Here is a 27,833-nt window from a genome sequence, read left to right as displayed (position 1 = left end):
TTTTCCAGTCCTGTGGCCACTGCTGAGTTTTCCAAATTTGCTGGCATATTGAGTGCAGCACTTTCACAGCATCAGCTTTCAGGATTTGAAACAGCTCAACTGGTGACTGGTGATAGAAGCAAGATCCGATGCTGTAAAGAGCAATATTGCATAGGAACCTGGAATGTCAGGTCCATGAATCAAGACAAATTAGAAGTGGTCAAACAGGAGATGGCAAGGGTGAACGTCGACATTCTAGGAATCAGCAAACTAAAATGGACCGGAATGGGTGAATTTAACTCAGATGACCATTATATCTACTACTGTGGGCAGGAATCCCTCAGAAGAAATGGAGTAGCCATCATGGTCAACAAAAGAGTCCGAAATGCAGTACTTGGATGCAATCTCAAAAATGACAGAATGATCTCTGTTCATCTCCAAGGCAAACTTGGATAACCACAGTTATCCAAGTCTTTGCCCCAACCAGTAACGCTGAAGAAACTGAAGCTGAACAGTTTTATGAAGACCTACAAGACCTTTTAGAACTAACACCCAAAGAAGATGTCCTTTTCATTATAGGGGACTGGAATGCAAAAGTAGGAAGTCAAAAAACACCTGGAGTAACAGGCAAATTTGGCCTTGGAATGCGGAATGAAGCAGGGCAAAGACTAATAGAGCTTTGCCAAGAAAATGCACTGGTCCCCCAACAAACACATCAACAATTCAACTGCACGTGGAACAACTTCTACAGAACAACTTCTGAACACTAGCAGATGACAGACATCCAAAAAGATATGTCAATCTTGTCTTTGAGATAACATAAGACGGAGATACAGCAAAGGATAAAGATAAAGAAAGAGACAAAGGATTTTGAGGTGGGACCAGCACCCTGTGGAGGGAGTAATGAAGGAGGAACAGTTTCCACACACTTGGAAACCCCTCATGGGAGGGGTCAGGGGAACCTCTGGACTCTCAGAGGGGAATCCAGCAACAGGTGCTCAGAAGGCAAAACCGAGATAATTCACCACAGAGATCTGCCAAACAGCCCTTCCCAATTCAGAAGTGGCCTGAATGCCTGCCACAGTGAGTGGAGGCTGGGTATCAAGGCTCAGGCTTTGGGGGTCGGACTCCAGGGAGAGGACTGGGGTTGACTACCATGAAGATACTCTGAGGACGTTAGTATGATACAGCTAAGGGAGTTCAGGGAAAAGCCTGGGCCTGCCAGAGAGGCAAGAGGTCATTGCTGCAGGGAAGCTCCACCTCCCCATGCTCATGGAATGCAGGACCCCATCTTCACAAGTGCCAGAGGGAAAAGGAGACAGCGGCAGTCAGTGACTCTAGAAACAGAAAATCTGGCAGGAGAGCCAGATGCAGAAACAGACACAACTGCAGTTTGTGATACCAGAGGGGGAAACATGGGATACTTGAGCGCTGCCAGGCCAGTGTCGGGGCCAGAGGCGGTGGACGGGAGGCCACTATGGTCTCGACCCCAGGGGTTGCAACTGCCACCAACCTGTGAGAGGGCACAGGTCACTGCCCACACTTTTCTGGAGGCCTGAGCAGCTTGGCTCTGCCTAGGGACCCACAACCTGAGGCCAATTACCCTGGGGAAGGGCATGACTTTCCTTAGAGTGTGGCGACTTCCTGCAGATCTCAGCCTCAGTGGGCACTCCCCACACACCCAAATGTGTCTGCCGTACCCCTCCCTTTCCCCAGTCGAACTGCACAAGTGAGCCCTAATTAGCTGCTATTTTTGTCCCCTCATGTCTAGGTGGAAAACAGACATTAAGGGAGGCCTACAAGCAGAGACAGGGGCTAAACCAGAGCAGAGAACCAGGGGCCGTGTGAGCAACAGAGAGAAGGGAAAACAGCTCTTACAGCTGCAGGTGCAGCAGATTAAATCCCCACAAAATTGTGGACTTTAGGGGCAATTGTGGACTCTGGAAACAAGTAAAGCAACTACTGAGTAAGGCAAAATCTGAGTTTGAGCTGACATTACACTGCCCACAACAGGTCCAAAGACCTTTCCAGAAATGCTGGAAGACTTTCGGAGTACGTAGATCGACTACAGCCCACTGTGTGAAGAGGAAAATAAGGAATCAGTACAACATTCTTCCAGCTCTCACTCTCTATATTTTTTTCTTTTTGATATTGTTCCAATGATGTTCTTTCTTTATTAAACCTTTGTTATTTTTTTATGAACTACTTTTGCCTTTGTTAAAACATCTTATTTTTAAATGAATTCATTCTATTTTTTTGTTTTTACAGTACTCTTCAGTTATATTACATTTTTTCCATGTTTTTTACTCTGTATTTGTGCTAGTCTGCTGCCGCTGCTGCTGAGTCGCTTCAGTCATGTCTGACCCTGTACAACCCCACAGACGGCAGCCCACCAGGCTCCTCTGTCCCTGGGATTCTCCAGACAAGAATACTGGAGTGGGCTGCCATTTCCTTCTCCACTGTGCTAGTCTAGTTTTTAGCACTGATTTTCACATATAGATTTGTTTAATGGCTTGATTACTCTCTTCGTTTTCAACTCCTGTTTTTCTCTTTTTCTTTTCATCTCTTTTTTCTTGCTCTTTTCTCAAGATAAGTGTGTGAGTTTCTTTGGGTGTGGTTTAACCATTAGTCTTGGGGGTTTGTGTTCTGTGCTGTGTGGCCTGTGACATCTTGGAGCTACACTAAGGGGTTGGGCCTTAACCCCTGAGATGGGAGACCCAAGTACAGGACTCAGGACCAAGAGACCTTCCAACCATGGAACATTAATCACCAAGAGCTCTTCCAAAGGTCTCTCAACACTAAGACCAAGCCTTACCCCAAAGCAAGCAATCTTCAATACCAGACACCTCAAGCAAAACCTCCAGCAAAGCAGGAACTCACATTGCCCGTTATCAGACAGGCTGCCCAAAGCCATAACAAGCCCAGAGGAACCCCAGACTACACTACTGGATATGGCACTACACTACTGGATATGGCACTACACTACTGGATATGGCACGCCCCTTCAGGGAGACAAAACACAGCTCCACCAACAACAAGAACACGGGCACAGGTGCCCACCACTAGGAAGCTCCGCAAGCCACCGGCCCAACCCCAGCCATGTGGAGGGGAAACCCTGACAAACAAGAGGAACTACTGCCTCCAAGCCTACCAACAGGAGACTCAGAAGCAATAAATTAAACTAAATGAAAAGAAAGAGAAACATGAAGCAGACAAAGGAAAATGGTAAAAACCCACAAGACCAAACAAATGAAGGAGAAATAGGTAGTCTTCCTGAAAAGGAATTCAGAGCAATGATAGTAAAGATATCCAAAATCACGGTAACAAAATGGATGCACAGGTAAATAGAATGGAACACAGATCTAGAATATATGAAAAATGTTTACCAATGACCTAGAAGAAATAAAGACTAGAAAGCCAGCAGCAAACAACACAATAACTGAGATTAAAAATACTCTGGAGGGGACCAACAGCAGAATAACTGAGGCAGAAGAACAGATAAGTGAACTTGAATATAGAATTGTGGAAATAACTGAAGCAGAATAGGACAAAGGAAAAAAATTAAAGAAATAGCAACACTCCAGAGAACTCTGGGACAATATTTCGTGCACCAATATTCAAATTATAGGCATCCCAGAAGAAGAGAAAAAGAAAGGGTATGAGAAAATATTTGAGAATATTATAGTCAAAAACTTCCCAACACAGGAAAGGAAATAGCTACCCAAGTCCAAGGAGACCAGAGAATCCCATAAAGGATAAACCCAAGGAGAAACACACCAGGACATATATTAGTCAAACTAATGAAAATTAAACATAAAGAAAAAATATTAAAAGCAGAAAGGAAATGGCAATAAATAACATACAAGGAGATCCCTGTAAGGCTAATACCTGATCTTTCAACAGAAACTCTACAAGTCAGAGGGAGTAGCAGGATATACTTAAAACTGATGAAAGGGAAAAAACCTACAACCAACATTACTCTATCCAGCGAGAATCTCATCAGATCCAAAGGAGATAATAAAAGCTTTACAGAAGCAAAAGTGAAGGGAATTCAGCACCACCAAACCAGCTTTAACAAATGCTAAGAGAACTTCTCTAGATAGGAAACACGAGAGAAAGAAAAGTCCTACAGAAAAAAAAACCCTCAAAGAAAAAAAGTAAACGGTAATAGGATCATATATATCAATAATTACCATAAATGTAAGTGGATTAAATGCTCCAGTCAAAACACAGATTAGCTGAATGGACGCAAAAACAAGACCCTTATATATGCTGTTCACAAGAGAATAACCTCAGACCTAGAAATATATACAGACTGAAAGTGAGGGGCTGGAAAAAGATATTCCATGCAAATTGAAAACAAAAGAAAGTGGGAGTAGCAATATTCACATCAGATAAAATGGGCTTTAAAATACACATCATTACAAGAGACAAGGAAGGACACCACATCATGATCAAAGGTTCAATCCAAGAACAAGATGTAACAATTATAAATATATATCCACCCAACACTGAAGCACCGCAATACATAGGCAAAAGCTAACTATTAAAGGGGAAGTCAACAGTAACTCAATAATAGTGGGAGACTTTAACCACTCACACCAATGGACAGACCATCTAGATAGAAAATTAATAAGGAGACACGAGCTTTAAATGATATATTGGAATAGTTGAACCTAATTGATATCTACAGGGCATTTCATCCAAAAACAGTAGATTTCACTTTTTTCTCACTTTTTTCCTGAACATTCTCCAGGATAGATCACACCTTGGGTCACAAATCAAGCTTTGGTAAATTTTAAAAACTGTAATCATCTCAAGATCTTTTTGACCACAATGCTATAAAATTAGATGTGAACTACAAGGGGAAAAAAAAAACCATAAAAATCACAAACAAATGGAGGCTAAACAAAATGCTTCTGAGTAATGAAGAGGTCACTGAAGAAAGCCAAAGAGATGATCAAAAAATACTTAGAAGCAAATGACAATGAAAACATGACAACTCAAAACCTATGGGATGCAGTAAAAGCTGTGCTAAGAGGGAAGTTTAAAGCAACACAATCCTATCTCAAGAAACAAGAGAAAATTCAAAAAAACTACTTAACCCTATACCTAAAGCAACTAGAAAAAGAACAAAAAAAAAAAACCCCAAAGTTAGTAGAAGGAAAGAAATCATGAAGATCGGGGCAGAAATAAGTTAAAAGGAAATGAAGGTGACAAAAGCAACGACCAATAAAACTAAAGTCTGGTTCTTTAAATGATAAAAAAAAATTGACAAACCATTCAGTTCAGTTCAGTTCAGTTGCTCAGTCGTGTCCGACTCTTTGCGACCCCATGAATCACAGCACGCCAGGCCTCCCTATCCATCATCAACTCCCGGAGTTCACTCAGACTCCTGTCCATCCAGTCAGTGATGCCATCCAGCTGTCTCATCCTCTGTCATCCCCTTCTTCTCCTGCCCCCAATCCCTCCCAGCATCAGAGTCTTTTCCAATGAGTCAACTCTTCTCACGAGGTGGCCAAAGTACTGGAGTTTCAGCTTTAGCTTCATTCCTTCCAAAGAAATCCCAGGGCTGAGCTCCTTCAGAATGGACTGCTTGGATCTCCTTGCAGTCCAAGGGACTTTCAAGAGTCTTCTCCAACACCACAGTTCGAAAGCATCAATTCTTCGGCACTCAGCCTTCTTCCCAGTCCAACTCTCACATCCATACATGACCACAGGAAAAACCATAGCCTTGACTAGACGGACCTTAGCCAGCAAAGTAATGTCTCTGCTTTTGAATATGCTATCTAGGTTGGTCATAACTTTTCTTCCAAGGAGTAAGCGTCTTTTAATTTCATGGCTGCAGTCACCATCTGCAGTGATTTTGGAGGCCCCAAAATAAAGTCTGACACTGTTTACACTGTTTCCCCATCTATTTCCCATGAAGTGATGGGACCGGATGCCATGATCTTCGTTTTCTGCATGTTGAGCTTTAAGCTAACTTTTTCGCTCTCCTCTTTCACTTTCATCAAGAGGCTTTTTAGTTCCTCTTCACTTTCTGCCGTAAGGGTGGTGTCATCTGCATATCGGAGGTTATTGATATGTCTCCCGGCAATCTTGATTCCAGCTTGTGTTTCTTCCAGTCCAGCGTTTCTCATGATGTACTCTGCACAGAAGTTAAATAAGCAGGGTGACAATATACAGCCTTGACGCACTCCTTTTCCTATTTGGAGCCAGTCTGTTGTTCCATGTCCAGTTCTAACTGTTGCTTCCTGACCTGCATACGGATTTCTCAAGAGGCAGGTCAGGTGGTCTGGTATTCCCATCTCTCTCAGAATTTTCCACAGTTTATTGTGATCCGCACAGTCAAAGGCTTTGGCATAGTCAATAAAGCAGAAATAGATGTTTTTCTGGAACTCTCTTGCTTTTTCCATGATCCAGTGGATGTTGGCAATTTGATCTCTGGTTCCTCTGCCTTTTCTAAAACCAGCTTGAATATCAGAAGTTCATGGTTCACATATTGGTGAAGCCTGGCTTGGAGAATTTTGAGCATTACTTTACTAGCGTGTGAGATGAGTGCAATTGTGCGGTAGTTTGAGCATTCTTTGGCATTTCCTTTCTTTGGGTTTGGAATGAAAACTGACCTTTTCTGTCCTGTGGCCACTGCTGAGTTTTCCAAATTTGGTGGCATATTGAGTGCAGCACTTTCACAGCATCATCTTCCAGGATTTGAAACAGCTCCACTGGAATTCCATCACCTCCATTAGCTTTGTTCATAGTGACGCTTTCTAAGGCCCACTTGACTTCACATTCCAGGATGTCTGGCTCTAGGTGAGTGATTACACCATCGTGATTATCTAGGTCGTGAAGATCTTTTTTGTACAGTTCTTCTGTGTATTCTTGCCACCTCTTCTTAATATCTTCTGCTTTTGTTAGGTCCTTACCATTTCTGTCCTTTATTGAGCCCATTTTTGCATGAAATGTTCCCTTGGTATCTCCAATTTTCTTGAAGAGATCTCTAGTCTTTCCCATTCTGTTGTTTTCCTCTATTTCTTGCACTGATCGCTGAGGAAGGCTTTTTTATCTCTCCATGCTATTGCTATTCTTTGGAACTCTGCATTCAGATGGGAATATCTTTCCTTTTCTCCTTTGCTTTTTGCTTTTCTTCTTTTCACAGCTATTTGTAATAAAAGATTCCCAATAGCCAAAGCAATCTTGAGAAAGAAGAATGGAGCTGGAGGAATTAACCCTTCTTACTTTAGACTTTACTGCAAAGCTACAGTCATCAAGACAGTGTGGTACTTTCACAAAATAGAAATACAGACCAATGGAGCAGGTTAGAGACCCCAGAGATAAACCCACGCACCTATGGACGCCTTGTCTGTGACAACAGAGGCAAGAACATACGCTGCAGAAAAGAAAGTCTCTTCAATAAACAGTGCTGGGAAAACTGGACAGCTACATGCAAAAGAATGAAACTAAAACACCTCCTAATATCACAGACAAAAATAAACTCAAAATGGATTTAAGGCTTAAAATAGTAAGGCCAGAAACTATAAAACTCTTAGAGGAAAACACAGGCAATACACTTTCTGACGAGATCATAGCAAGATCCTCTTTGATCCACTTCCAAGAGTAATGGAAATTAAAAAAAAAAAACAACAACAACACAAGTGGGACATAATTAAATTTACAAGCTTTTTGCACAGCAAAGGAAACAATAAAGAAGATTAAAAGACAATCCTGAGAATGGGAGAAAATAACTGCAAATGAAATAACTGACAAAAGACTAATCTCCAAAATATATAAGCAGGTCATATAGTTCCATATCAGAAAAACAAGGCCCCATCAAAAACTGGGCAGAAGGCCTAAACAGACATTTCTCCAAAGAAGACATCCAGATGGCCAATAAACACATGGTAATCACTGGAGAAATGCAAATCAAAACGACAATGAGGCATCACCTCACACCAGTCAGAACGGCCAGCATCCAAAACTGTAGAAACAAGAAATGCTGGAGAGGATGTGGAGAGAAGGGAGCCCTCTTGCACTGTTGGTGGGAATGTAAACTGATACAATTACTATGGAGAACAGAGATTCCTTAATAAACTAGGAATAAATCTACCATATGAACCAGCAACACCACCACCACTGGGCATATATTTAAGAAAACCATAATTCAAAAAGACACACGTACCCGTGTTCATAGCAGTACTATTTACAACAGCTTGGACAAGGAAGCAACTTAGATGTTCATTAACAGAAGAATGGATAAAGAAGATGTCGGACATATATACAAAAGAATATAATTCAGCCATAAATAAGAATGAATGTGTGGCAGTTCCAGTGAGATGGATGAATCTAGAGCCTGTTATGCTAGATTTTTTTTTAATAAATTTAAAAAAAAGTTACAAAGCATTTCATCAATGAAGATAGTTCAAAACTTCTTTTTATAAAATATAAAACATTATCATTTTAAAAGAAAAAAAATTCAGATCCAAGTCTTACATATCATAATCCCAAAAGAATACGTATCAATTACTTATATCCCATAGACTTACCTGTCCAACCAGTATAAGCAGAGCAATCATGTGGATCAGCTGTCTTCAGCCCTTCTTCCATTTGCTGTAGAAGATCTTTAATTTTGGTCTGGATTCGTCTTGCGAAGTTATTAATAATCTGACAACCAAAAGAAGACATAATGTTAAGTTACAGAAGACCAGGATAATGTTGCAGTGGATGGGAAGATTCCCTGGAGAAGGGAAAAGCTACCCACCCCAGTATTCTGGCCTGGAGAATTCCATGGACTATATAGTCCATGGGGTTGCAAAGAGTTGGACATGACTGAGCGACTTTCACTTCACTTCACTTCAAACACTTCAACTAACAGTCTAAGTTGTAAAAACAAACAGATAGAAATTATAATACCTGGCCCATTAAGGCTGGAGCGAGTCTACCTTGTTTTTACGAGGTTAAATTTTAAAATGAGAGCGTGCCCTATATGGATTCTAAGTAACAAGTAGGATCACAAAAAATAAGCTGCAGAAATCAAAGAAAAAAACAAAACAAAAAAAGAGTAAAGAGATGGATTTGACTACACAAACATTTTAAGTTAAAGAACATAAGATGGTTTAAAAGTCAATGACAAGGGAGGAATATATACAATATAAAATATTATAAATAAAAGCAGGCTATGTAACAATATGGAAATACACATAAAATTATCAACATACCTTACAAAAAGAAAAAATCAAATTGCAAGCATATGCAAACATTTTCAGTCACTTAGCAAGTAATGCACTGAAAATAAATACAAATATTATCAGATTAACAAATAATAAAACATTAAGTTCCAAGGCTGCTAGGAGCTAAGGAAGGAGATATTCTTACTGAGTGCTGGTGATCGTTCTCAAAGGAAATTTATCAGTAATTCTTACAAAATCTTATTTATTTTTGGCTGTACTGGGTCTTTGTCACTGCACACAGGCCTTCTCTGGTTGTGGCGAGCAGAAGCTCCTCTCTAGTTGCTGTGCACAGGCTCCTCACTGTGGTGGTTTCTCTTGTTGCTGAGAATGGGCTCTAGAGCCCGGATTCAGTAGTTGTGGCATGCAGATTAACTGCCCCACAACACGTGGGATCTTCCCTGACCAGAGATGGAACCCTTGTCCTCTGCACAAGCAGGCAGATTCTTAACCAATGGATCACCAGGGAAATCCCACATCAATATTCTTAAACATGTAGTTGACAGTGTTGTCCAGATTTTTCTGCCTTTGATGATTTCTGAAAACTCTAGTCACTACATCAATAGCTGAGGTGTAATTGTAATTCTCTTTTCGCCCCCCTTTAGTGTACTTACAGTTCTATTATTTGACACAGACAAATTAGGACTGTTATGTTTCTTTACAGGCTTTATCATTAAGAAACATCCCTCTGTGAGGCTACAGGGAAGTTACTTTCATGTTACTGGACAGTTAGTGCTTTCAGGCCAAATTTTACTAAAATTTGGGATTCTGGACTAAAAGCAACCTTAGAATTATGTTACAACTGTGAAAGCCCCAGAGAATGTGTGTACATTTCAAAGGGGATCAGAGTCCGGAGCAGGAAGACACTTCCCAGTCATAGAACTGAAGACAAAGGAGCCTGGTCTTATCATAGAGAGATTTATTTACATTCCAAAGACTACTTTGTGACAAAGGTCCATATAGTCAAAGCTATGGTAGCTTTCCAGTAGTCATGTATGGATGTGAGAGCTGGACAGTAAAAAAGGTTGAGCTCCAAAGAGATGCCTTAGAACTGTGGTGCTGAAAAGAAGACTCTTAAGAGTTCCTTGGACCGTGAGGAGATCAAACCAGTCAATCCTAAAGGAAATCAACCCTGAACATTCATTGGAAGGACTGATGCTGAAGCTGAAGCTCCAATACTTTGGCCACCTGCTTCAAAGAGCCAGCTCCTTGGAAAAGACCCTGATGCTGGGAAAGACTGAAGGGAGGAGGGAAAAGGGGCAACAGAGGATGAGATGGTTAGATGGCATCATTGACTCAATGTACATGAGTTAGAGCAAACTCCAGGAGAAAGTGAAGGACAGGGATGTCTAGTGTGCTCCAGTCCATCATGGGGCTGCAAAGAGCTGGACACAACTCAGTGACTGAATAACAACAATGACGACTTTGATATTTCTGACAAAACTCTCTCAGAAAGGGAAGGAGAGACAGTTGTCTTCTTCCCTTTTATAAAAAGCACAGAAAACTTTACTTTTCTTCATTCTTTGCCTATAATACAGACTTTGGCTATGAACCTTTGACCTGGCTTTTGCTGACTCAGGATTAGACATGAGACTCAGGGGACCACTCACTAGTTACTTTCTTTCTCATAAATAATTAATCTCTGATATAATAACCTCTTGTGTACATTTAGGAAAAACTTAATAAGTATAAATATTAAAAACTAAAGAACAAAAATTAGGCATCTATCCACAAACGGAAGAACTTTCATGTGAGTAGTGGAACCCAGCATCATACTCCAAGGGACTTAGAGCAAACCTAGCCCACTAGAGCCTTGGGTAATAAGCAGACAGACTTCAGTACCAGCTGTGAAACCTACAGGAGACTGAGCCAGGTCCAGCCCCTGAGCTATAGTCTGGGAGTACAGGCAGAACAATGACTCAGCAGTCACCTTCAGATGAGACAGCCTTTGTGGAAATCCGTATTTCCAGAGAAGCATCAATATTCTTTTTGAGGACAAAGAAAAACAGAAGTTTGGATGAGCTGGAGTGGATAAGAGGACTAGCTTGTCTCTGCCTGCATCACATAATGTATAGGTACAGCACATGGCTAAATAGACAGCCCACAATTTCTCCCACAGGGCAAAGGGAGAGCCACTGAGTCCCGTTCCTAAAGGGCCAGCCACACTCGTTTAGTATCTGAGTCTGTGCAGGACTCTGCTGAAGAGACTTAATTCTCTCATTTCTCATAATGCATCCAGAGTATCCCAGAGGGAAGTCCACGCCTGGGGAGAGGGAGCAAGTCAGAGAGTGGCATGTAAGATTCCCAGAGGCCATTAAAGGAATGTAGTCTCTGCTGATGCATTTTGGACTCTATTAGGAATCACAAAAAAATCAAGGAGACATGGTATCACCAAAAGAGCACAATAATCTTCCAGTAACCAAATCTAAAGACAGGAAAATCTACTATTTATACAATAAAGAATTCAAAATAGCTGTTCTAAGGAAACTCAGCTGTAAGAAAACACAGAAAGACAATTCAAAGAAATTAAAAAAAAAAAAGGATGTGATGAAAATGAGAAATTTAACTAGGAAATAGAAATCACTGAAAAAAAAATTCTAGAGTTTAAGAGCTGAACAAATGAAATGAAAAACGAAATAGCATCAAAAGCAGGTAGACCACATAGAAAACAGAATCAGTAAGACAGCTGGGGGGCTTCCTGGTGACCCCATGGTTAAGAGTCTGCCTTGCAATGCAGGGGACATGGGCTCGACCCCTGGCCAGGGAACTAAGATCCTATATGCCACGGAGCAGCTAACCCCTCACACCACTAACTACTGAGCCCCTGTGCTCCAGAGCCTGCAGACCACAACTAGAGGGTCTGTGTGCCACACAAAAGGACCCACAGAACTCAACAAAGACCTGACACAGCCAGATAAATAAGTGAATATTTTTTTAAATTCTTAAAAAAAAAAAAAAAGCAGGAACTTTGAAAGAACTCAGCCTAAAGAGAAAAAAGAATAAAAAAGTGAAGAAAGTCTGAATAATCTACGAAGACATCCTCAAAAACCCAATATCCAAATCATTAGAGTTCCAGAAGGAAAAATGAGGGAAAACAGAGGCAGAAAACTTTTTAAAGAAATAATGGCTGAGAACTTTCCAAATCTGGAAAGAGATCTGGACATCAAATTCATGAAGCTAATAAACAGATTGCCCCATTAAGTCAACCCAAAATGTCCTTCTCCAAGACATTTTATTTAAAAAACAGAAAGTATAAAAAAATCAAACACAAAAAAGAGAAACCTAAAGACAGCAAGAAAAGAAAGAAGACTGTAACCTACAAAGGAACCTCCAATGGGACATCAGTGAATTTCTCAGAACTCTTACAGGCCAGGAGACAGTGGGATGATATATTCAAAATAATGAGAGAAAAAAAACAATCAAAAATAATCCACCTGGGAACTTCCCTGGTGGTCCAGTGGCTCTGACCTGTGTTTCCACTGCTGGGAGAACAGGTTTAACCCTGGGTTGGGTAATTAAAATTCTGCATGCTGCCTGGCATGGTCAAAACTTTAAAAAAAAATTTTAATTAAAAAAAAAAAATACTCCATGTGGCAGAATTATCCTTCAGGGATAGAAAGACATTTCCAGACAAAAGATGAGGCAATTCATCATCACTAGACCTATCTAACAAGAAATGCTGAAAGAAGTTCTTCAAGTTGAAATGAAAGGAGGCTAACCAGTAACATGAAAGAAAAAATACACAGACAAACATCTGGTCAAAGTCAGAACCCTGTAATATGATGCTAACACAATGCTACTTTAAAGATTAGAACAAGAGTATCAAAAGTAAATAAAGTTACTATAATTTGCTAATAAATACACAACATAAGAAGGCAAATTATGGCATTTAAAAAAACATAAAAGGAGGAAGAGAAAAAGTGGAAAGGTTTTGTATGCGATTGAAGTTAAGCCATTATCAGAGTAAAATAAGTAGTAAATAAGTAGTAAAATCAGATGTTTTATGTATGTCATGATAACCACAAAGCAGAGAGCTTGACTAGATTCCCAAAAGACAAAGATGGAGAATAAGAAGCATACAACAATGGGAAACCACCATTTCACAAAGGAACCCAGCAAGAATAAAACGGGAACAAGAGAAGCACAAAATAGCCAACACACAATTAAAAAGATGGCACTAGGAAGCTCTTGTATTTGTACTCATTCAGTCATGTCTGACTCTTTGTGACCCTTTAGACTTCAGGCTCTTCTGTCCATGGAATTTTTCAGCCAAGAATATGGGAGTGGGTTGTTTTTTCCTCCTCCAGGGGATCTTCCCAGGCATCACATCCAGGTCTCCTACATTACAGGTGAATTCTTCTCTGCTGATCCATTGAGGAAGCCCAGTAAGTTCTGACATATCCATAATCACTCTAAACATATGTAGATTAAACTTCTAATCAAAAGGCAAAGAATGGCTAGATGAATTAAAAAAAACAAGATCCAACTATATGCTGCCTACAAAAGACTCACTCTGGCTTTAAGAACACAGGCTCATAGTCAAAGGATGGAAAAAGACATTCGACAAGTGGAAACCAGAAGAAAGCAGTAGCTGTATCTATACCAGACAAATGATCTTAAGTAAAAAACAGTCACCTGAGACAATGGTCCTTCTATAAAGGGGTCAATTCTTGAAGAAGACATTACCAATTAGCAATAGTAATACAAATGCACTCAACACCAGAGCAACTAAATACATGAAGCAAATACTAACAAAGCTAAAAGGTGAAACCGACAGTAATACAACAGTAATAGGTAACTACAACACCACACTGTCAGTAGGGACAGGTCATCCAGTCAGAAAGTCAAGAGAACACTGGACTTGAATCATACATTAGACCAAATGAACCCAACAGAAACATATAAGCCATTCAGTCTGACAACAACAGAATACACATTCTTCTCAAGTACACACAGAATACTCTTAGTGGTAGATCAAATGACTGGCCACAAAATAGGTCTTACTATATTTAGAAGAGCACAACCATACTACGTAACTACTGTGCTTGTGCTCAGCTGCGCAGTTGTGTCTGACTCTTTGTGACCCCATGGACCCCAAGGAGCCTACCAGGCTCCTCTGCTCATAGATTTTTCCAGACAAGAATCCTGGAGTGGGTTGCCAATTCCTCCTCCAACTTTTCTGACACTGACATAAAAATGGAAATCAACAACAAGGGGGAAGTGCAAAATCCACATACATGAGGAATTTAAAGAATATACTCCCAGATGACCAATGTCAAAGAAATCAAAAGGGAAATCAAACAATACCTTGAAACAAATGACAACTGAAACACAACATTACCAAAACTATAGGATGCTGCAAAAGCAGTTCTAAGAGAGAAGTTTATAATGATAGATACCTATAGGAAGGAAAAAGAAAAACCCTAAATAAATAAATAACCTAGCTTCACACCTCAAAGTGAAAGTGGTAGTTGCTCAGCCATGTTCAACTCTTTGTGATCCCACGGACTGTAGCCTGCCAGGTTTCTCTGTCCATGAAATTCTCCAGGCAAGAATACTGGAGTGGGTTACCACTTCCTTCTCCAACGGATCTTCCCAACCCAGGAACTGAACCCTGGTCTGCTACATTGCAGGCAGATTCTTTACCGTCCAAGCCACCAGGGAGGAAATTAGCAAAAGAATAAACCAAACTCAAAATTAATAGAAGATAGGAAATAACAAAGATCACAGCAGAAATACATGAGATAGAAACTAGAGAAATACCAGAAAAGATTAACAAAACTAAGAGTCAATTAAAAAAAAATTTAATTGATAAACCTTTAGCTAAATTAAGATAAAGAGAAGACAATAAATAAAAACAGAAATAAAAAGATATATACAAGTGACACCACAGAAACACAGTTGACTCTTGGAAAGCATGGCTCTGAAATGCATGGGTCCACTTATACGCAGACACTTTTCAGTAGTAAATACTACAGTGCTACATAGCCCATGATTGGTTGAATTCAGGGGTGTGAAGGAATCAAGAACATAAAAGGCTGACCATATAAATTATATGCAGATTAACCCCCATGTTGTTCAAGGGTCGACTCTACCAAGTATCACAAGAGACTACTATAAACAATTATATGATAACAAAATGGATAACCTAGAAAAATGGATGAATTCCTAGAAACATACAACTAACCAAAGCCAAATCAGGAATAAATAGAAAATATGAGTAGACCAACAATGGATTTGGAGACTGAAATCAGTAATTTAAAACCTCCCAGGAAACAGAACCCCAGAAATCTGATGGTTTCACTGGTGAATTGTACAAAACATTTAAAGAATAATTAACACCAATCTTTTCTAAACTTTTCCCAAAAACTGAAGAGGAAGGAAAACTTACAAATGCAAGACCAGCATTACTCTGATTCCTAAGCCAGATAAGGACACTGTTCATAACTAATATTCCTGATGAATATGGATGTAAAAATTCTCAACAAGATGTTAGCAAACTGAATTCAAAAATACACTAAAAGGATCAATCAACAGCTTCAGATATGCAGATGGTACCACTTTAACAGCAGAAAGTGAAGAGGAACTAAAGAGCCTCTTGATGAGGGTGAAAGACTACAGTGAAAAATCTGGCTGAAACTCAACATTCAAAAAACTAAACTCATGGCATCTGGTCCCAACACTTCATGTCAAATAGATGGGAGGAAAGTGGAAGCAGTGATAGATTTTATTTTCTTGGGCCCCAAAATCATTATGGACGGTGACTGCAGTCATGAAATTAAAGGACAACTGCTCCATAAAAAGAAAGCTATGACAAACCTAGACAGCACGTTAAATAGCAGGGACACCACTTTGCCAACAAAGGTCCACATAGTCAAAGCTGTGGTTTTTCCAACAGTCATGAACAGATATGAGAGTTCAACCATAAAGAAAGCTGAGTGCCTAAGAATTGATGCTTTTAAACTGTGGTGCTGGAGAAGATGCTTGAGAGTCTCTTGGACTGCAAGGAGATCAAATCAGTCCATCCTAAAGGAAATCAACCCTGATTGTTCACTGAAAGGATGATGCTAAAGCTGAAGCTCCAATACTTTGGCCACCTGATGTGAAGAGCCTACTCTTTGGGAAAGACCCTGTGAGGGGAAAGATTGAGGGCAGGAGGAGAGGATGAGATGGTTGGTTGCCATCACTGACTCAATTAACAAGAGTTTGAGTAAACTCAGAGACAGTGAAGGATGGGGAAGCCTGATGTGCTCTGAAGTTGTGTCCAAACAATTGGACACAGCTTAGTGAATGAACAAAAACAACGAGAGAAAACCCTACGACTCAACCAAAAAACTGACATAAACAATAAAACCAGAAAAGTTGCATGATATAAAATTAACATATGGAAATCAGTTGTGTTTCTATTCCTGCTGTTTAGTCCCTAAGTCATTTTGTACTCTTTTTGACCCCATGGAGTGTAGCCTGTCAGGCTCCTCTCTCCATGGGGTTCTCTTGGCAAGAATACTGGAGTGGGTTGCCATTTCCTTCTCCAGGGCATCTTCCTGCACCAGTGATTGAAGCCGCCTCTCCTGCGATGGCAGGAGGATTCTTTCACTGAGCCACCAGGGAACACTAACCAGAAACTTCTCAAAAAATAAAGAAAGAAAACAATTTCATCACAATAGCATCAAAAACAAGAAAATACTTAGGAATACATTTTATTATCAAGGAGGTAAAAGAGGTGTATATTGGAACTGAAAGCTTCTGATGAAAGAAATCGCAGATATAAACAGATGGAAAGATATCCTGTTTCCATGGATCAGAAGAATTAACAGGTTACTGCTGTTATGTGTTAAAGAGGAATAGTTGTCTGATTCTCCATCCAACTGCCTAAGAACTTTTTGACTCCAAGCTAGTCATTTAAGCCTCCTGTATTTAAACCTTTTAAACCATTTAAACCTTGGGTTTCTACCATTAGTCAAAGAAATGCAAAATAACAGTCATAAGAAGAAAAAAATAAAAAACTAGAGTATTATATCTTCATAATCTGATATGGCAGAACCCATAAGGTAGTATCCAGCCCACGTTTATTTCCCACACCTTCTTCCTTATTATCAGAATCCTGATTCTAATCACAGCAGCAATGCATCTAAGCCCAGAAGAGCTACTTGCTGTCCCAGACTGCCTTATGACCAAGGGCAGCCACAGGACACAGTTTCAACCAGTGAAAGGCACGTGCAAGTCTTCCAGGGCCTCTTGGAAGGTTCCCACATTTCTTGATAAAAGAAAGAGAAACATACAGCTGGTATTCCCTTCTTTTTTCTCCCTTTGTCCAGTTGTAACATTAGACAAGAAATCCAGGACTACAGCCATCTTATACTATAACACAAATGAGAGAAATACCAATGTAACTGCAGAAATCCTGCCTGACATCTTGCTGGAATGAATCAACACTATCAGTTGCCTACTTCTAGACTTCCTGTTATACAGGAAAAATAGTCTGATTAAAATACTTCCAAGTTAACTCTTCTGTTCATTGTAACTGAATGTAGGCCTAAGGTATTTGTGTACCGTTTTAACTTTGTCATGATAACTTGATTCCAAAGCAAATGCTTTATTCCTAATAAATGATACTAGAGTACAGTTCTAAGGCTTATGATTATTCACTCTAATACCTCTTATTACTTGTCAAAATTTCATTGTAAAAATAATTTCTCTGCCTTTGTTTTAAGGTATCTTTTCTGGTTCCTAATTTTTAAATTTTGTCATAAAAGAGATTTCTAACTTACATTGGAACCAAAGTCTCATGAACAAAGAAGAAAATCTGTTATGCTATAATTTTACTTGGAGGAATTTTAACTGGTTCATCTCATTTAATGATTGTATTACTATAAAAACAATTTATTTAATAATTAGTGAGCATTTACCATATGCCTGGCACTGAGTACTCTACATGATATTTGAATTAATCTTTCACATCACTGAATGATTCTCCATTTTCTAGGCGAGAAATCTGAGGCTAGCCCTAGGTCACATGTCAGCAACAGACCTAACTCCTGGAGCTGTAACTAGACTATCTAATCCCAAATTTCCTGGGATCCCCATGCTTAGCCCCTACTATGAAAATCTTTGCTTGATTTTCCATGTATAATTTATTTTTAGATTTGCAAAAGGTTTCCAGTTTTCACTCAATCACACCATATGAATATGATACATATCCACCACAAAGCACAGAAACAGCATGAGAAGCAAAAGAATTCTGGAGGTTGGTTTTTACTAACTACACTGCAATTGATGACCCAAATAATCACGATGGTGTGATCACTCACCTAGAGCCAGACATCCTGGAATGTGAAGTCAAGTGGGCCTTAGGAAGCATCACTACAAACAAAGCTAGTGGACGTGATGGAATTCCAGTGGAGCTATTTCAAATCCTGAAAGATGATGCTGTGAATGTGCTGCACTCAATATGCCAGCAAATTTGGAAAACTCAGCAGTGGCCACAGGACTGGAAAAGCTCAGTTTTCATTCCAATCCCAAAGAAAGGCAATGCCAAACAATGCTCAAACTACCACACAACTGCACTCATCTCACACGCTAGTAAAGTAATGCTCAAAATTCTCCAAGCCAGGCTTCAACAATACGTGAATCATGAACTTCCAGATGTTCAAGCGGGTTTTAGAAAAGGCAGAGGAACCAGAGATCAAATTGCCAACATCTGCTGGATCATCAAAAAAGCAAGAGAGTTCCAGGAAAACATCTATTTCTGCTTTATTGACTATGCCAACGCCTTTGACTGTGCGGATCACAATAAACTGTGGAAAATTCTGAGAGAGATGGGAATACCAGACCACCTGACCTGCTTCTTGAGAAACCTATACGCAGGTCAGGAAGCAACAGTTAGAACTGGATATGGAGCAACAGACTGGTTCCAAATAGGAAAAGGAGTACATCAAGGCTGTATATTGTCACCCTGCTTATTTAACTTATATGCTCAGTACATCATGAGAAACGCTGGGCTGGAAGAAGCACAAGCTGGAATCAAGATTGCCAGGAGAAATATCAATAACCTCAGATGTGCAGATGACACCACCCTTATGGCAGAAAGTGAAGAACTAAAAAGGCTCTTGATGAAAGTGAAAGAGGAAAGTGAAAAAGTTGGCTTAAAGCTCAACATTCAGAAAACAAAGATCATGGCATCTGGTCCCATCTGGTCCCATCACTTCATGGCAAATAGATGGGGAAACAGTGGAGACAATGACAGACTTTATTTTGGGGGGCTCCAAAATCACTGCAGATGGTGACTGCAGCCATGAAATTAAAAGACGCTTACTCCTTGGAAGAAAAGTTATGACCAACCTAGATAGCATATTCAAAAGCAGAGACATTACTTTGCCGACTAAGGTCTGTCTAGTCAAGGCTATGGTTTTTCCTGTGGTCATGTATGGATGTGAGAGTTGGACTGTGAAGAAAGGTGAGCGCCGAAGAATTGATGCTTTTGAACTGTGGTGTTGGAGAAGACTCTTGAGAGTCCCTTGGACTGCAAGGAGATCCAACCAGTCCATTCTGAAGGAGATCAACCCTGGGATTTCTTTGGAAGGAATGATGCTAAAGCTGAAACTCCAGTACTTTGGCCAACTCATGCAAAGAGTTGACTCATTGGAAAAGACTCTGATGCTGGGAGGGATTGGGGGCAGGAGGAGAAGGGGACGACAGAGGATGAGATGGCTGGATGGCATCACGGACTCGATGGACGTGAGTCTGAGAGAACTCCGGGAATTGGTGATGGACAGGGAAGCCTGGCGTGCTGCGATTCATGGGGTAGCAAAGAGTCGGACACGGCTGAGTGACTGAACTTAACTGAACTGAAGTTTAAATAGGCCAAAAGAGACCCCCTACTAATCCCCATCTTTAAAGCCAATCAAGTCTGTTTTATTTACAGGAGTTTTAACTTATGTATTTAAGAGGCTAGAAAAACTTACAGAGATATCTGACTAATAATTATTTGGGACAGTTAGGCCAAAGGGCCAGAACTCCTTGGCTTAAACCACACTCTGGGAATCCCAGAGCTTTATATATAAAAGTAGGTAACTGAACAGGGAAAAGGAAAAAAACCTTCTAAAACCTCTCCTCTAGGACCAAAGCTTACTGTTTAGATCCTAATGAAAACTAAAGTTAAAGGTATTAAAGTTGATGGAATTTAGATAAACGTATATAAAATTGGTATAATTAAACAGGCTTTATATAAGGCAGTTACAGCTCTCATTTAATTATACTGTAATAGACAACTGAGGAAACCAATAGTTTGTTACTCAGTCCAAGCTCACTCTACTTGCCCCAGGACAGGCCAATGAATCCAATAAATGAGGTGTTGAGGCAAGGAAAAAATTTTATTCGGAAGCCAGAAGACTGAGAAGATGGCAGGCTAGCTCCTCAAAACGCCCATCTTGCGGAGGTCTGGATGCCAGGGTCTTTTATAGAGCCAGACAGAGAGAAGCAGTGAGGAACTAAAGGCAACAGGCGAAACAGAGCGAGAGTCAGCGAGGAAGTAAAAGGGTCTTCAGTCTTGAAAAACACCTCCAGGAAGAGCCAGCCTTTGGAAAAGGGTGTGTTAATGTCTTCTCTTTTTTTAGCCATCACAGGCAGGCAGGCAGGGATGGATTATTTCTCTATGAGCTGAACAAAAGCATTTTAGTTTATAGTGAAGCAGACAGGGAATGTCCTCTGAGGCAAGCTATTAAGTATGATTAAAGCAATGAAAACCAAGTCAAAGAAACAGTTCCAACATGGAGTCAGAATTGGCTTCCTCCCTGCAACAGTTATCTGAGCCATACAAAATTAGTAAAACTGGGGACTAACGTGCAAGGGCTAATGAAAATAAAAATAGTGATTTTGCTTTTGTTTAATTTATAAACTCAGAAAAGTCTTCACTAAATGCCTTATACAAACCTTTGAAAGCATAATAAGTTAAACTCTAAAGCTGGGAAACTAAGAAACGGTTTCTGTCTCACAAATGTCTGAAAAAACAGAAATGTAAATGTAGGCCATAAAGACCTGAATTAGCTCAAGCCACTGGCAAGATTTGAAACCAAGGGAAAAAATGTGGCAGTTTTAAATCCAAGCTGCTGAGATTGTTTCCTCAGCCACACCTTACAGATAGTAAGCCTTAATTAACTCAGCAAGCAACTTTAATGTATTCCAACTGTTTGTAAACTAGTAACTTTATATGGTAATACCTGATTCTCAGTTAAGCTTTTAAATGAAGCCATGAGATTGTTAGGGGAAGCACAATGAATGAAACAGCCCACCCTGGCCAGGCACCCTAGTAACCATTTGCATGAGTTGTTTTAGGACAGGAGGTCCTGGTAAGGAACTGCTACTGCTACTGCTAAGTCACTTCAGTCGTGTCCGACTCTGTGCGACCCCATAGATGGCAGCCCATCAGGCTCCCCCATTCCTGGGATTCTCCAGGCAAGAACACTGGTAAGGAACAGGGAACTAATAAGCCACCACCAACCCAAAGAGTTCGGGAAAGGTCAAAAAGAGGCACTACGTGTCTGACCACTTCCCAGAATCCTCCTCTCTGGCATTCATCTTGTCTGAGCGATGACAACCCGAAAACTAATCCCATCAACATAAAACCAGAGACTTCCAAGCCAAGTGGCAGAGCAGTTCTCCTGGGTTCCCCTACCCTACTGCTCTCCGCCCAGGTGCCCCTTCCCAGTAAAATCTCTTGCTTTGTCAGCAAATGTGTCTCCTCAGACATTTCCGAGTGTTAGACAAGAGCCCACTTTTGAGCCCCATTCCTGCAACAAGATCTCGAGTTTGCCTGTTTATATGTGTCCACATTATACATATAAAATATCTCTACTTCAAAAAAAGTATAATTATAATTTGATTTTAAAAGAGGTCTATGGTAGCCCACCTCAGTATTCTTGACTGGAAAATCCCATGGATGGAGGAGCCTGGAGGGCTGCAGTCCATGGGGTCGCTGAGGGTCGGACACGACTAAGCAACTTCACTTTCACTTTTCACTTTCATGCCTTGGAGAAAAAAATGGCAACCCACTCCAGTGTTCTTGCCTGGAGAATCCCAGGGACAGGGGAGCCTGGTGGGCTGCCATCTATGGGGTCACAGAGAGTCAGACACGACTGAAGTGACTTAGCAGTAGCAGCAATCGTCATAAAAAGCTCTTACTTTTAAAGAATCTGGCCATGATGACTTTCAGGTTCACATGAACTGAGAAACAGTCAATATTAAATTGATACCTGATATTAAGGTTTAAGTTTGTTAATCTAATTAAAATAAGACATGCTGTTAAGATTATTTTACCCAGGTTTAATAAATAAGACCTTACTGGATCTCTTGCAAGAAAATAACTTGATATAATGAAACTTAAAAGTGAATGTAAATAAGAGCTTTAGAGTTAAAACTCTTATCTTTTAGAAGTAACTACTTAAAACGAATTTTCCAGATATTTGAAAACTTAAAAATTCTGGAGTTATGTTAACTGATGTGATGAAATTTTATTAAATAACTAAAAGATACTGAAACATCAATTACTAAGTAGAAAAACAAAGTATTCGGGAATATTAATGAAAATGTTCAGTATCACCTGAGATGTTCTCTTGAGAAATCTGTATGCAGGTCAGGAAGCAACAGTTAGAACTGGACATGGAACAACAGACTGGTTCCAAATAGGAAAAGGAGTACATCAAGGCTGTATATTGTCACCCTGCTTATTTAACTCACATGCAGAGTACATCATGAGAAATGCTGGACTGGAAGAAACACAAGCTGGAATCAAGATTGCTGGGAGAAATATCAATAACCTCAGATATGCAGATGATGCCACCCTTATGGCAGAAAGTGAAGAGGAACTAAAAAGCCTCTTGATGAAAGTGAAAGAGGAGAGTGAAAAAGTTGGCTTAAAGCTCAACATTCAGAAAACGAAGATCATGGCATCTGGTCCCATCACTTCATGGGAAATAGATGGGGAAACTGTGGAAACAGTGTCAGACTTTACTTTGGGGGCTCCAAAATCACTGCAGATGGTGATTGCAGCCATGAAATTAAAAGACGCTTACTCCTTGGAAGGAAAGTTATGACCAACCTAGAAAGCATATTCAAAAGCAGAGACAATACTTTGCCGACTAAGGTCCGTCTAGTCAAGGCTATGGTATTTCCTGTGGTCATGTATGGATGTGAGAGTTGGACTGTGAAGAAGGCAGAGCGCCGAAGAATTGATGCTTTTGAACTGTGGTGTTGGAGAAGACTCTTGAGAGTCCCTTTGACTGCCAGGAGATCCAACCAGTCCATTCTGAAGGAGATCAGCCCTGGGATTTCTTTGGAAGAACAATGCTAAAGCTGAAACTCCAGTACTTTGGCCACCTCATGGGAAGAGTTGACTCATTGGAAAAGACTCTGATGCTGGGAGGGATTGGGGGCAGGAGGAGAAGGGGACAACAGAGGATGAGATGGCTGGATGGCATCACTGACTCTATGGACGTGAGTCTGAGTGAACTCCTGGAGTTGGTGATGGACGGGGAGGCCTGGCGTGCTGAGATTCATGGGGTCGCAAAGAGTCGGACACGACTGAGCGACTGAACTGAACTGAACTGAGATGTTCTCTATAAGAAAACAAATGTTTAGAAGTTATCACTGGTGTTTATACACCTATCTACAGAATGCCAATGTAAGACAGTTCATAACTGCTTACTTCTTAACTTTACTAAAATTGAGGTTTTAAGAGTTGAGGATTCTAATTTAAACATGGAATTAAAAAGCTATGAGAAATGATACAGTAACTTTCAGTATACAGTAAGAAATGGAATGTATGTTTTCAGAAAGAAGATACGAAAAATGAAATTACATTTTATTGAGGAAAACGAAAGTATGAGCCGGTTGATTTTATTTAGATGGAAAATGAGAGACAGGGTGAATACAGAAAGTGTTGAGAGATTTTGGAAAGAAAAAGGAAAAGGTTTTATCCATATTATCTAAATTTAGATTAAAGTTGGCTAAATGGATTTTGTTAAGTAAGCTAGTGCAGGAGTGGAACTGGATTTCTGGAGAGGTGCTCCTGGAGCAGTGCTCCTTTTTAATAATAAATTGTGTGAGTTTCTGCAACCTTAAGTGATCTCTATTTGTTTCCCTTTAATTGTTTTATGATTTTGGTTGAATAAGTATTCTTTCAGTGACCTATGATACTGTGTTTTAAAACAGTTTTTACATTTCTAACAAAATTCCCAAATATCAAAATCTAACCAAGCTGTTTTAGCTTCCAGCTGACTCAGAGATAGATGCTTCGAAGAAACATCTCCAAAACATCTCAGAGACAAATGTTAAATTAAGTTTATTTGGTATTTTTAATTCAAAAGCATTGTCAAATGATTGAAGGTGAACTTTAGGTTATAATGTATGGATAAACATCATTAATACAGATATTCCAAAATTTATATGAAATCCTTAACATCTGATATGTCCTGATATAATGCTACCAGTCATAATGCTAGTGGTTATACGAACACATCCAAATTTCCTAATTACACTGTACTCAAATCTTTAACTATGCTATTTTAAGTTTTGTCCTTCAGAGACTATCATAATTTTACACTCCCTTTACAAAATGAAGATTTTCAAGAAAACTCATAAAAAGAACTTTGAAACAAATAAACAAATGTGTTTCTGATAGCCTTAATACCACTAAGTTCAGTTCAGTTCAGTTCAATTGCTCAGTTGTGTCCGACTCTTTGCGACCCCATGAATCACAGCACGCCAGGCCTCCCTGTCCATCACCAACTCCCGGAGTCTACACAAACTCATGTCCATTGAGTCAGTGATGCCATCCAGCCATCTCATTCTCTGTCGTCCCCTTCTCCTCCTGCCCCCAATCCCTCCCAGCATCAGGGTCTTTTCCAATGAGTCAACTCTTCACATGAGGTGGTCATAGTACTGGAGTATCAGCTTTAGCATCATTCCTTCCAAAGAAATCCCAGGGTTGATCTCCTTCAGAATGGACTGGTTGGATCTCCTTGCAGTCCAAGGGACTCCCAAGAGTCTTCTCCAGCACCACAGTTCGAAAGCATCAATTCTTTGGCGCTCAGCTTTCTACACAGTCCAATTCTCACATCCATACATGACCACAGGAAAAACCACAGCCTTGACTAGACGGACCTCAGTCAGCAAAGTAATGTCTCTGCTTTTGAATATGCTTTCTAGGTTGGTCATAACTTTCCTTCCAAGGAATAAGCGTCTTTTAATTTCATGGCTACAGTCACCATCTGCCACTAAACTGGGTAACAAGTTACAAACTAATGGAAAAACTGATTACTTCATGCAGATCAATAGGAATCAACTATATGAAACTAAATGAACTAATGAATTATGATTTACATCTTTGACTTTAGAAAACATACTAACTTGAATCTGTTTTCCAGTAAATTTTTTTCTCTTATGCTGTGACCTACAACAGGTTGATAAAGTATGCCTTTGTAAACAAAGATATAACATTTATCTTTTTCTCTCTGCCTGATCCTGACAAGATCTGGCTTCTCCAGCTGGATCTCCTAGGGAATTAATGGTTATTGCAACTGGATTACAACTCATTAAATTAATAAACGTTTTAATTTGTTGTTTCCAAATTGTTTATGCTTTTGTCTCTCTGCTACACTGACTTTGTCAAGGTTACTAGCCAAATTGCTTATGTCTATTTTATAAGATTGCCCTGTCTGAGATGTGTAGCCAGTCACTGTTACAAAAAATGTAACAGTGACTTAAAGCAACTGATTAAAAAAAAAAATAGAGATCTGTATGCTTTCCATAAGAGTAACAGTGTATTCTAGGTATGGGAAGATGCAACAAAGGAAATATCTCCTGAATCCTAATAGGTTAGAAGGTAGAGGATCCAGCGAATCTTCTATTATCTATCAATGGGCCTAATCCACAATTTAACACCTGGAGCGACATATCAACAGGAACTTTCTTCTTATCTCAGACATCCTTCCAGAGCGGCGGGACAAAAAAAAAAGTCATGAAAAGTCTCTCACATATGGCTGAATTTCCAACCATGGAAAGGGAGTGTGAAAGAAATATCTTCCTACCACATCAGTAAACACATGTCCAGCCATCAGCGTTTTGGGGCTTCCAAATGTGAATGAGGGCTCCCAAAACAGAAAGCAATGCCTGCTATTCAGCAGATGCCACCACCCCCCGACCCTCAGCCTCAGTGCTGAGGAGCTCGGAGGCGTGTGAGAAATCAAAAAAACCAGGATGCTGGCCTCAGACGGCTGACATGCACAGGACAGGAAAGACTTCAAAAACCCCACACTCCTGCATCTTCCCATTCACAGTAAATTCCTTAATTCGAGATTATCCATTGTCTTTAATTAACAATAAACTTTCATGTGCAAACTGCCTGGAGCCTTGTTACAAACTTAAATATATCCTAATTCCCTCTCCGGCCTTCTCCGGCAGTTTCTCAGGGCTACACGACACGCTGTCTCCCTGGCTTGAAGTCCTAAACACTGTCATCAAATAAAACACTCCTTTCAGGTTGCGGCTATTTTTTAGCGGACTGGCAGGAGGAGCCAGGAGGCGCCGACCACGAGGAAAGAGACTAATAGCACAGAGGTTCACAGCCTTCCAGGGCCACGCGGCCCCCTGCCCGCCCCCTTAGGCTGAGCGTCTCTCGCCCCTGGCGTCCCCCGGGTCAGGCCGTGACCCGGGCGACGCGGGAGCGTGACGTGCGCGCGGCGCCGGCGGGTGACGTGGGCCCGACGAGGGGGCAGCAGTTGGACTCTACCATCGCTGGCGCCCCTGCCCCTCCCCTCCGGGCCTGGTGCTGCACGGGCTTAGCAGCCTGTCGCCGACTCACCTTCCCGTCGCTGTGGAAAGGGAGGCCGAGCTCCTCGGGGGAGAGCGGGGTGCGAGAACATGGCGGTTCTTCGGCCTGCCTCTCGGCGGCGGCCTCGTAGTCCGGGAAAGGGTTGGGGAACGCCCGATCTTCCATATCTGCGTCCCCGCCCAGCTGCAACTTGAGCCTCCGGGACATGGACTCGCCCATGTCGGCCGCGCGCCCTGCCCTCCGCGGGGCCGCGCGGTACGGCGAGCGAGCTGGGACAAGCCTCCTCAGAGGCGCTCGGCCCGGCCACGGCGGGCGGCGGTAATTCCTAGGAAAGCGGCGGGTGCGCCGCGCCGCGCATACACGTGGCTGTGGCCGGCGCCCGGTCCCGCCCCGACCTGTCTGGGGACGGGCCCCCGGGAAGGCTGCGGCGCCTTGCAGTCACCAAGGCTCCGCGGTACGGGGTCCCCTCCGAGGAGGAGGCTCCAGCCGGCCGGCGGCGCCGCGAGGACAGCGTCTCCGGGGAGGGCGCGGTCCCTCCCTGTCATCCCGCCGTTGGGGGGGGTCTGGAGGAGGAGCCAACGCCTTTCTTTTTTTTTTTTTTTCTTCTTTCAGGTTAGCCCCTTTGTTTTGAATAAACGAATATCTTAGGTAACAGCATGTAATGTGAAAGCATACTTAATCACCTAAACATTTCATTGACCCGAAAGTTCCTTCAGTATTTGTTAAATTGCCCAGGAACATAACGTGTGTAATAAAGGACACGAGCAAGTAAATCTGCAGTTGTATGATCACAACATAGTTAA

At 41.0% G+C, this 27,833-nt stretch overlaps 1 protein-coding gene across 1 annotated transcript in view; it reads right to left on the bottom strand.

The window, feature by feature from the left end:
• LANCL2 (LanC like glutathione S-transferase 2) overlaps positions 1 to 27,249 on the bottom strand; it is an 82,042-nt gene extending 54,793 nt beyond the window's left edge. The window contains exons 1-2 of the mRNA XM_052636776.1: positions 27,061 to 27,249; positions 8,523 to 8,640 (exon numbers count right to left, since the gene is read on the bottom strand). Of these exons, the coding sequence (XP_052492736.1) occupies positions 8,523 to 8,640; positions 27,061 to 27,249 (307 nt within the window). The remainder of the gene's footprint in view (positions 1 to 8,522; positions 8,641 to 27,060) is intronic.
• Positions 27,250 to 27,833: the final 584 nt, after the last annotated feature.

This window comes from Budorcas taxicolor, chromosome 1, assembly GCF_023091745.1.
Source record: "Budorcas taxicolor isolate Tak-1 chromosome 1, Takin1.1, whole genome shotgun sequence".
Taxonomy (NCBI): domain Eukaryota; kingdom Metazoa; phylum Chordata; class Mammalia; order Artiodactyla; family Bovidae; genus Budorcas; species Budorcas taxicolor.
This window is presented reverse-complemented; position numbering and strand designations above follow the sequence as displayed.